Here is an 11,094-nt window from a genome sequence, read left to right as displayed (position 1 = left end):
TGGCATGGCAGTCCTGGGGAGATGAAAGGAAAGACTGCCTCAAAAGAGACTGTATGGAAATGCTGAGAATGGAGGCTTTTGTCAAAGGTGTGGCACAAAAGCAGGCCCCGTATAAGCAAGGCTGACATTTCTCCCAGTCCTTGAACATTAGGATTCCACCCCTCTCTAAAAATTAAGATGCTACGCCCAACTGCAGCAAACAGTCACTCCCTTCAAAGCAAACTATGTTGTTTCTCCGCACCAAGGAATGGATGAATGAATCAGGCACTCGTGCCTCAATTCCTCTTTTGTTATCATGGTAGCAAACACACAAGGATGATGACACACCAAAGCCAATCTGGAAGAGGTGGAAACCAATTAGCTGCTACACCAATTAACTTACATCTTACCGTCTCTCCTGGCACAGTGGCCATTATTGTTTGAGAGCTAAGCCTGGGCTAGAAGAATACGAGAGGCAGGGCTATGTTTGGCTGGAACATGACAATTGGGTTTTGTTTTTTTTTGCTCAATAGCACTGACATTTAATCAAAAGGGGTTGTGCTGCCTGTGTATATGCAAACTTCCAGAAGTCTTATCTGGTTTTGTTTAAAGTCACAAATTATGGGTGTTGCAGTCCAACACATAAGTAACACATGGTCCTCACCATCACAGTACTGCAAGGACTTTTTAGAACAGGGTGAAGACCTGGGCGCTCTTTAAATCTTGGCCCCACAATTCCTAACAATTGTGAGCCTCCAGTGGCCTAGGGGATTAAAGCCTTGTGACTTGAAGGTTTGGTTGCTGACCTGAAGGTTGCCAGGTTTGAATCCCACCCGGGGAGAGCGCAGATGAGCTCCCTCTGTCAGCTCCAGCTCCATGCAGGGACATGAGAGAAGCCTCCCACAAGGATGGTAAAAAAAACCATCAAAAAAAAAAACACCCTTGGGCAACGTCCTTGCAGACGGCCAATACTCTCACTCCAGAAGCAACTCCGGTTGCTCTTGACACCAAAAAAAAAAAAATTCCTAACAGATCATGGCAGCACGGCCAATAATCAAGGACTGTGGAACCTGTAGGCCAAAATATCTCAAGGATAAATGTTCTCCACTCCTACTTTAGAAAAATCTTCATATCAGCAACCACCAGGAGTTGGGAAAGTGTGCTCTCATACACAGAGGACAAAAACACTAGTGTTATTTGTACAAAAAGAACAGCTATCTAACTATTTTGGGTTGCTGTGAGTTGTCCGGGCTGTATGGCCATAATCTAGAACAGCGGTTCTCAACCTGTGGGTCCCCTACAACTCCCAGAAATCCCAGCCAATTTACCAGCTATTAGGATTTCTGGGAGTTGAAGGCCAAAACATCTGGGGACATGTTGAGAACCACTAATCTAGAAGCATGACCTTTTGCCCACATCTGTGGCAGGCATTCTCAGACAACCTCTGAGGATGCCTGCCATAGATGAGGACAGAACGTCAGGAGATAATACTTCTGGAACATGGTCATACAGCCCAGAAAATTTACAGCAAACCAGTGATTACGGCCATGAAAGCCTTCGACAACATTATTTAATTGGCATTGGCATTTTAAACTGACCCGAGCATGATCTAAAAACAGCAGTTTCATTGCCCATTGTAACCTGCCTCCCTATTTAAACCTCACTCCATTTCTGCCACTCCTGACATGAAATTAAAAGAAAGAAACAATCATACAGGAAATATTACCTCCTCTTTCTCTTTATTCACACCCTGTATTTCCAGTAAACATGAAACAAGAAATGGGTGAATCCCATCCCCATCCTCCTTCCTCCCAGGTTGTTCAGCTCCACCTCCTACATTTCAGAGGCATCTCTTGCTGCGTATAAAAACAAGCATGTTTATTTTTCTTCTTTAAAAAAAAGGAAAGCCAGGCAATGTGGATTCCCAAGACACAATAGACATCAGAGCGCGTATCACCCTGAAGGACCCCTTTGGTATTGCTGCTGACCCATCAGAGGAAGAGGGCCTAAGTCTTGGGCCCACACTACCCTCTGAAGAGTGAAGCTGAGGTCCTGCTCCTAAGGCCTTTGGTGTCGGTCCCTCTGCGCAGCCACACATGAAGCCGGATCTCTTTGGTATCTACGTCTGCTTATCCAGGAGTCCTCAAGAGCCACTTGAGCAGAGTTTACTGTAGGCCAAGTTCCCCAAAACCAGCAGCAACATCTCTGAGGTGCTGCTCAGGGCCACAATGAAAGGAGCTTGTGAAGCAAAGTCAGCCTGGGCTCGTTGGAAGGAGAGCTGGAGCACAGCCAGGGCCAGCAGGCTGTTTTGCACCCCCACCTCGATGCTAACCGTCCGGCGCTGTGGCCCAGGCAACCTCAAACACCAAGCCAGGAGGTAGCCTAGCAGTAGGCCAAAGATAGGCACAGTGACCCCTGCCAACACAATGGGAGGCTGCACATTGGTCAGGATGAAAGCTCCCATGTGGTAAGCCATAAAGAGTCCCCCTACAATGAGCGTGAAGCTGAAAGGCTTAATCAGGAGCAGCAGCAGGCGAGAGAGGCGGGGCAGCTTACATTTGACCAGCATCCCAGAGGAGATGGGGACCGCGATGAAGAGGAGGGTGATGAAGATCTTGAGGAAGGGCACATGGAGGGTCTCGTGTGCACCAAGCAACCAGCCGTAGCAGGTCGATGAGAGAGGCATGAGCCCAGTGGCCGCCACGGTGGACAGGAGAGTCATGGAGATGGCCACCGTGACATCTCCGCCCAGAAGGAGACTGTACAGGTAGCCGCCTCCACCGCCAGGCGAGGAGCAGGAAATTACTAATCCCAAGGCCAGGGGCTTCGGCAACGAGAAGGCCACAGACATGAGGTAGCCATACAAGGGCATGACCACAAACTGGCCCAATATACCCAGCAGGACTGGGTGGGGCTGCCGCACAAGGGTTTGCAAGGCCTCTACCTCCACCTTGCAGCCAAATGCACATTTGTTGAGGAAGATCAGGGGCAGGAGGGCATAGAGGATGGGGTTCTCTGAGAAATGGCCCAGTCCCGACCGGACCACCAGCTCCGGATCACTAGCGTGGACCCGGATCCGGAAATCTGCACGTTCTTCAATGAGGCGGTGGCTCTGATCCAACAAGCGCAGCTGCAGCGGTGCCAGGCCAACCAGGCCAGACTGAAATCCAACCAGAAACCCTCCGCCCCAGGAGGCACTGACGTTCTCAACAACCACCACTGTCGGCTCCAGGGACTCTGCCATCAGCAAAGTTTCAGGTCCCTGATAGCGGGAGGACACCAGCAAGACACCCTGGCTGTGCTCAGGGAAGCTGAATTCCGAAATGGTCCCATCGCCTATGATAAGGTAAGGGCTGTCAAGAGCCTCTCCTTGGGCCCAGCCAACCACCAAGAGATAGAAGAGCTGGAAAAAGAAGAGGCCTGGCCTGGACATGGTGCAAAGGATTGGCTGAGTCATGCCGAGGACTCATTCCAGACAGAGCTCCCTTTCCTTCCTCAGCATGCATGGGACATGGATGCTCTGGTTGCAGGTTATGCCCCTTTCAGGTTGAGATCCACTGGCAACCCTTGCTGTGGCCACGGTGATCCTGCAGAAGCATTGTACCTAATCCGTCCTGAGAAAGAAAAAGCAAGGGAGAGTGAATGAATGTATTTAGATATGAAATTACCTATCTTTATCTACAAGGAAATTATATATACATATACAGTAGAGTCTCACTTATCCAACATAAACGGGCCGGCAGAATGTTGGATAAGTGAATATGTTGGATAATAAGGAGGGATTAAGGAAAAACCTATTAAATATCAAATTAGGTTATGATTTTACAAATTAAGCACCAAAACATCATGTCATACAACAAATTTGACAGAAAAAGTAGTTCAATACGCAGTAATGCTATGTAGTAATTACTGTATTTACGAATTTAGCACCAAAATATCACGATGTTTTGAAATCATTGACTACAAAAATGCGTTGGATAATCCAGAATGTTGGGTAAGTGAGACTCTACTGTATGTATATACATATACATACACACACACTGTATATATATAGATGGGGGGAATAATGACAGAAATTTACACATATACCCCCAAGGAGATCACTTTGATACAGTCAGCAATAGGACGTTGTATTTTAAAACTTCAACATTAGATTTGACAATGCAAACTACGACAGGGGTGAGGAACTACTGGCACTCCAGGACTTCAGTTCACATAATATCTTGCCATCGGCCACCCTGAGAACAAATGATGGGATTTGTAGACAATGAACAAGTGGAAAGCAAGAAATTCTTCAGCCTTTCTATATAACTGTCACTCCAACAGCCTACTTTCATGATGCAAAAGATACCAAGGGAATCTTTATCAAAGAAAACAATTTAAAGTGGCAGCACAGAATCTTTGGCCTGCTATGATCCTCTGAAGATGTCAGCCACAGATGCAGATGAAACATCAGAAGAAAATGTGGCTAGAACACGGCCAAACAGCCTGGAAATCACACAACACCCCATTTGGTCCACTATATTTTGAGGAACTACTACTCCCATCATGCCTCAGCATTGCCCAGGCTGGCTAAGGCTGCTGGGAGTCTGAGTGCAAGAATATACAGAACTTGCCATATTTTTCAGCCCCAACTAAGCTTGACGGTTGGATGAACGAATGAGGGCCGTGAGAGAGACAGAAAGTTCTCCAAAGTACGGCAACCGTCAAAATCTGTGCAGCCATATGCTCTGCAGGCACATCTAAGTTGGGCCAGTCAAAACATACAAACTAGAGCTTTTCCTAGCCCAGCCCAATTCCAGGAAAACTAAGCAAATGTCTTTAAGAAGTGAAAGAGATGTGACTTTCATTTTTGGACATGGCATACACAAGTGAGAAAGAGTTTTAGCTTTACAGATGGTAGTGAGTAACCTGATCTCCCCTGGTCCTGAGGCATCGCAGTGGTTTGAAAGGTCAACAAAACAGATATTTTGAAATGATGGCAGAACATGATATCTGCTAGCTCTTGACCATGGACTGTGCATCCCTTATGTCCCCTTGAAAAGAAGCCTCTCCTAATACAAGAGGCAAACTTTCATTTCAGGTGCCTGTACTGTGAGCAACTCTGAGGCCACCCAGATGGATTCAACCCCTATTATCCTGGCTGCACTAACTTGAGATTCTGAGAAGTACAGCAGCATCTGGAAAGCTCCACTTTCTCCTACATAGGATAATAAGATAATAGAATAATAAGATAACATTTTTTAAAAAATTATTACCGTCTGGCAGACGATACAGGGTGACAAAGGCAAGGACAAACAGACTGAGAGACAGGTTTTATCTTAGAGCTGTGGCTATGTTGAACTTCATGGTTTCACATTGATGTGGCATTAGGGGCTGTGTGGTGGTCGTTGGGGTGAGGAGGGATGGATGTGTTGTTTTGTGGCGTGTGCTGAGGAAAGCATTTAATTTCGTTGTACAATGACATTGTACAACTATTCTATATGTGTATGGTTACTGCAGTAAAAAACCCTTACCTTTCAAGCATGTATTATCCCCCCACAAAAAAAAACCAGATGTCCCTACAGTTTAAAAACAACCACTATTGGGTTGCTGTGAGTTTTTCTGGCTGTATGGACATGTTCCAGAAGCATTCTCTCCTGACGTTTCACCCACAGCTATGGCAGGCATCCTCAGAGGTTGTGAGGTCTGTTGTAAACTAGTCAAGTGGGGTTTTATATATCTGTGGAGTAATGTCCAGGGTGGGAGAAAGAACTCTTCTCTGTTGGAGGCAAGTGTGAATGTTTCAATTGGCCACCTTGATTAGCACTGAATAGCCTTTCAGCTTCAAGGTTTGGCTGCTTACTGCCTGGGGGAATCTTTTGTTGGGAAGTGTTAGCTGGCCCTGATTGATTCATGTCTGGAATTCCTCTGTTTTCTGTGTGTTGTTCTTTATTTACTGTACTATTTTTAGAGTGTCTTTAAAAAAATACTGGCAGCCAGACTTTGTTCATTTTCATGGTTTCCACCTTTCTGTTGGAAGTGTCCATATGCTTGTGCATTTCAGTAGCTTCTCTGTGTAGTCTGACACAGTGGTTGTTAGAATGGTCCAGGATTTCTGTGTCCAGGTTGGATCATCAAGTGCTCTGCTATGGCTGACTTCTCTGGTTAAATTAGTCTGCAGTGCCTTTCATGTTCCTTGATTCATGTTTGGGGATTCCCAGCAAAGGATTCCCCCAGCAAGGCTATCCAGTGCTAATCAAGGTGGCAAATTGAAACATTCACACCTGCCTCAAACAGAGAAGAGTTATTTCTCCCACCCTGGACTTTCCACAGATATATAAACCCCACTTGCCTAGTTCCCAACAGACCTCACAACCTCTGAGAATGCCTGCCACAAATGTGGGCAAAACGTCAGGAGAGAATGCTTCTGGAACGTGGCCATACAGCCCAGAAAACTCACAGAAACCCGGAGATTCCAGCCATGAAATCCTTTGACAACCACTACTGTTTCCACAACCTTTTACTCAACCAATAACCTTAAGGCTGGTGGTTTTTTCAACCTGTCCCAGACAAAACCTCACTTATTCATTATTTTTCCCCTTTCCCCTCCAATACTCTTTTCAACCATTCACCTTTTGTGTGTGCAGGGGAAAAGCGAAACTGCAATCTTCGTGTATCCATTAGTAGGCAAAAGTTGTTGGTTTTTTCCACCCTATCAATCAGGTATGGGCAAACTTGGGCCCTCTAGGTGTTTTGGACTTCAACTCCCACAATTCCTAACGGCCTACCGGCTGTTAGGAATTGTGGGAGTTGAAGTCCAAAACACCTGGAGGGCCCAAGTTTGCCCATTCCTGCTATAAATATATTCTTCTCTATGAAGGGTGATTCCCAAAGCAATCTCAAAGAGAAAAGGAAAACAACTGACAGCTGGACAGGCCCTTTGGGGAGACTATGAGCCCTTCCACACAGCCATATAATCCGGAATATCAAGGCAGATAATCCACAATAAAGTCTCACTTATCCAAGCCTTGCTTATCCAAGCTTCTGGATTATCCAAGCCATTTTTGTACTCAATGTTTTCAATATATCGTGATATTTTGGTGCTAAATACAGTAATTACAACATAACATTACTGCGTATTGAACTACTTTTTCTGTCAAATTTGTTGTATAACATGATGTTTTGGTGCTTAATTTGTAAAATCATAACCTAATTTGATATTTAATGGGCTTTTCCTTAATCCCTCCTTATTATCCAAGATATTCGCTTATCCAAGCTTCTGCTGGCCCGTTTAGCTTGGATAAGTGAGACTCTACTGTATTTGCTTTGAACCGGATTATCTGAGTCCACACTGCCATATAATCCAGTTCAATGTGGATCGTATATAATCCAGTTCTGTGTGAATGGAGCCTGAGTAACAAAAGGGGAGAAGCAGCAGGATTTGGCACATTAAAGGGGGGACACTTCTCCCCTTTCCCTTCTTCTTCCTTCCCAGTTCAGCTGAGTCACTTCTCTCCCAAAGCCATCAACCTGTTGGGGAAGAAGCTCCTGGCCACAGAAGTTCCTCTTCCCCTTTTGGTTCATTAAATCGGTTTGGACCCCCTTCCTGCATCCTATCCCCACATATACTTAGCATACACTCCAATTGTCCTCTTAATGGCAAAACAAACAGAGAGGGCACAATCCTCATCCCACTGAGTCATGCTTTCAAAGACTAGGGGAGGGGGAAATCCCTCCAGAACTGTTACCCGAAGGAAGCAACAGTTTCCTGGGAGGCTCTGATTGGCTCCAAAATAAAATTATTTCCCCTCTCCCAGCTGCCCCATAGCTTTATCCGTCTCTGTATCATTTCCGCTTTGCAAGTAGGAATGTTAAGGAACGGAGATCCTCACCTGCGTGGGCCCCAGAACGGGATCTCTTCTTGATCTCCTTCTAAGAGACCTCCCTGCCGCCGCCGCCCCGAACGCAACCGCTCGATTGCGACGCATTCGCCTCCTTCTTTTTCCTCCAGCGCTTGGCTCCGCCCACTTAGGCGTGAGGCGTCACAATTAAAACCACGCCCACTTTAGATTGTGAAATCAGAAAGGAGACCTTCCTGACTCCATCGTTTGGCCCCGCCCACTTTAGGTTTTTTTGACGCGTCACAGTAAAACCACGCCCACTTTAGAATATGAAACCAGAAAGGAACCGCTTTCTTTCCTCCGCCGTGTGGCTCCGCCCACTTAAGGGGGACGCGCCACAATCAAAACCACGCCCACTTTCGAATGTGGCTACCAGGCTTCAAGGCACGATGGGAGTCGTAGTTTTTTTTAATATAAAAACCTTATATGGCAGGCATGGACAAACTTGGGCCCTCTAAGTGTTTTGGACTTCAACTCCCACAATTCCTAACAACACCTAGCTGGCCCAAGTTTGCCCATGCCTGCTATATGGGTTGCTGTGAGTTTTCAGGGCTTTTTTTTTTTCGTGTCAGGAGCAACCCGAGTCGCTTCTGGTGTGAGAGAATTGGCCGTCAGCAAGGACGTTACCCAGGGGACGCCCTGATGTTTTGATGTTTTTACCATCCTTGTGGGAGGCTTCCCTCATGTCCCCGCATGGAGCTGATAGAGGGAGCTCATCCGCGCTCTCTCCGGATGGGATTCGAACCTGGCAGCCTTCAGGTCAGCAACCCAACCTTCAAGTTACACGGTTTTTAACCCACTACTCCACCGGGGCTCCATAGTTTTCCGGGCTGTATGGCCATGTACCAGAAGCATTCTCTTCTGACGTTTCTCTCACATCTATGGCAGGCATCCTCAGAGGTTGTGAGGTTTGTTGTAAACTAGGCAGGTGGGGAATGTCCAGGTGGGAGAAATAACTCTTGTCTTTTTGAGGCAAGTGAGAGTGTTGCGATTCATCACCTTGATTAGCATTGAATGACCCTGCAGCTTCAAAGCCTGGCTGCTTCCTGCCTGGGGAATAATAATAATAATAATAATAATAATAATAATAATAATAATAATAATACATCACACAGTCCTAGACACTTGGGAAGTGTTCGACTTGTGATTTTGTGATACGAAATCCAGCATATCTATCTTGTCTGCTGTGCCATACAATAAAATAATAATAAAAACCAGTACAAAAAACCAGTGCAAGAAAACTGCACTACAAACTAGAGCTGACAGCTGGCACAACAAAACATTGCATGAAAAGTTCCTTGACAAAATTGAAGGAAAAGCTGATAAGGAGAAGACCTGGCTATGGCTCACGAATGGGACTCTGAAGAAGGAGACAGAAGGCCTGATCCTTGCAGCCCAGGAGCAAGCCATCAGGACAAATGCAATTAAGGCCAAGATCGAAAAATCAGCTGATGACCCAAAATGTAGACTGTGCAAGGAAACCGACGAAACCATTGATCATATCCTCAGCTGCTGTAAGAAAATCACACAGACAGACTACAAACAGAGGCACAACTATGTGGCCCAAATGATTCATTGGAACTTATACCTCAAGTACCACCTCCCAGCAGCAAAGAACTGGTGGGATCACAAACCTGCAAAAGCATTGAAAAATGAGCACGCAAAGATACTTGCGAATCCAGACTGACAAAGTTCTGGAACACAACACACCAGACATCACAGTTGTGGAAAAGAAAAAGGTTTGGATCATTGATGTTGCCATCCCAGGTGACAGTCGCATTGACGAAAAACAACAGGAAAATCTCAGTCGCTATCAGGACCTCAAGATTGAACTTCAAAGACTCTGGCAGAAACCAGTGCAGGTGGTCCCGGTGGTGATGGGCACACTGGGTGCTGTGCCAAAAGATCTCAGCCAGCATTTGGAAACAATAGACATTGACAAAATCACGATCTGCCAACTGCAAAAGGTCACCCTACTGGGATCTGCACGCATCATCCGAAAATACATCACACCGTCCTAGACACTTGGGAAGTGTTCGACTTGTGATTTTGTGATACGAAATCCAGCATATCTATCTTGTTTGCTGTCATACAATAATATAATGGCAATTAAAGCGGTGTCAAACTGCATTCATTCTGCAGTGTAGATGTACCCCTTAACACACAGATGGAGGATCATTGCTCTAACCTTGCTGCGGGAGAAAGGGGAAATGGTAGGATAATTTCAGCCAAAATGGATGTTTTTAAAAGGAGAAGCAACACTTGTGCTGTACCTTGTTTAATAGGATGAAGGGCTTCTGCCTGGCTTGATTGGAGTGAGCCGGCATTCGCCCCCAATGGGGATTAGCACTCCCTTCACAAACATTCGGGTGGAGGGATAGTCTCACTTGATTGGCTGGCCCATCAGCCTCCCGCTCTCTGATTGGAGGGCCTATAGTTATAATGGGATAAAGGCGCGCTGCAGAGGATTAGGTCCTCATCCTTTTATTTGATTGGGCCATTTAGGACCTTCTGTCCTCGGGTTGATGAGAGGATCGGAAGCGGATTAGAGTCCTAGGAAAAAGCGTTGTGGGTTGTAGGTTGGGGGGGGGGGAAGAGCCCTTATCTCTTAATTCAAAGGCAGGGGGAGAGGGAAGTGTGTGAACTGACCTATTCCTTTGAAAAAGCAGGTGTTTATGTTGGTTGGTGTTTGTAGCACAAAGGCACCTATCTGGCTTGATGGATCTGGACCAAAGTAGGCACACATAGGTAAAGGTAGCTAAAGGTTTTCCCCTGACATTAAGTCCATTTGTGTCCGACTCTTGGGGTTGGTGCTTATCTTCATTTCTAAACCGAAGAGCCGGCATTGTCTGTAGTCGCCTCCAAGGTCATGTGGCCAGCATGACTGCATGGAGCACTGTTACCTTCCCGCCAGAGCAGTACCTATTGATCTACTCACATGTGCATGTTTTCGAACTGCTAGGTTGACGGAAGCAGGGCCTAACAGCGGGAACTCACTCCACTCCCTGGATTCAAACGGCTAACCTTTCAGTCAGCAAGTTCAGCAGCTCAGCAGTTTAACCCACTGTGCCACCAGGCGGCCCACTGACTTGCTAGTATAGTATATGATATGAATCCATGAGCTTCAAGGCTTCAGTGTCTTAAAGGGAAGATTGTCACACTATAGACATGTGCACTACAATATACAGTAGAGTCTCGCTTATCCAACGTAAACGGGACGACAGAACGTTGG

The 11,094-nt window shown here is 46.1% G+C and overlaps 1 protein-coding gene across 1 annotated transcript; it reads right to left on the bottom strand.

Moving 5' to 3' along the window:
• Positions 1–1,699: 1,699 nt before the first annotated feature.
• On the bottom strand, positions 1,700–8,005 carry slc10a3 (solute carrier family 10 member 3). Its single transcript, XM_008122454.3, has 2 exons — positions 7,854–8,005; positions 1,700–3,593 (listed from the first exon to the last, which is right to left on the bottom strand). Exon 2 carries the CDS (start codon positions 3,434–3,436, stop codon positions 2,123–2,125), a length of 1,314 nt encoding a protein of 437 aa, XP_008120661.1. The 5' UTR covers positions 3,437–3,593; positions 7,854–8,005; the 3' UTR covers positions 1,700–2,122.
• Between the last annotated feature and the right edge of the window lie 3,089 nt (positions 8,006–11,094).

This window comes from Anolis carolinensis, chromosome 2 (assembly GCF_035594765.1).
Source record: "Anolis carolinensis isolate JA03-04 chromosome 2, rAnoCar3.1.pri, whole genome shotgun sequence".
In the NCBI taxonomy this organism is placed as follows: domain Eukaryota; kingdom Metazoa; phylum Chordata; class Lepidosauria; order Squamata; family Dactyloidae; genus Anolis; species Anolis carolinensis.
The sequence above is the reverse complement of the archived record's forward strand: the minus strand, read 5'-3'. Positions and strand labels throughout refer to the sequence as shown.

Bases quoted from the DNA above. Each gene is read 5' to 3' on its own strand.
- slc10a3 (XM_008122454.3), bottom strand. From the start codon at position 3,436: ATGACTCAGCCAATCCTTTGCACCATGTCCAGGCCAGGCCTCTTCTTT.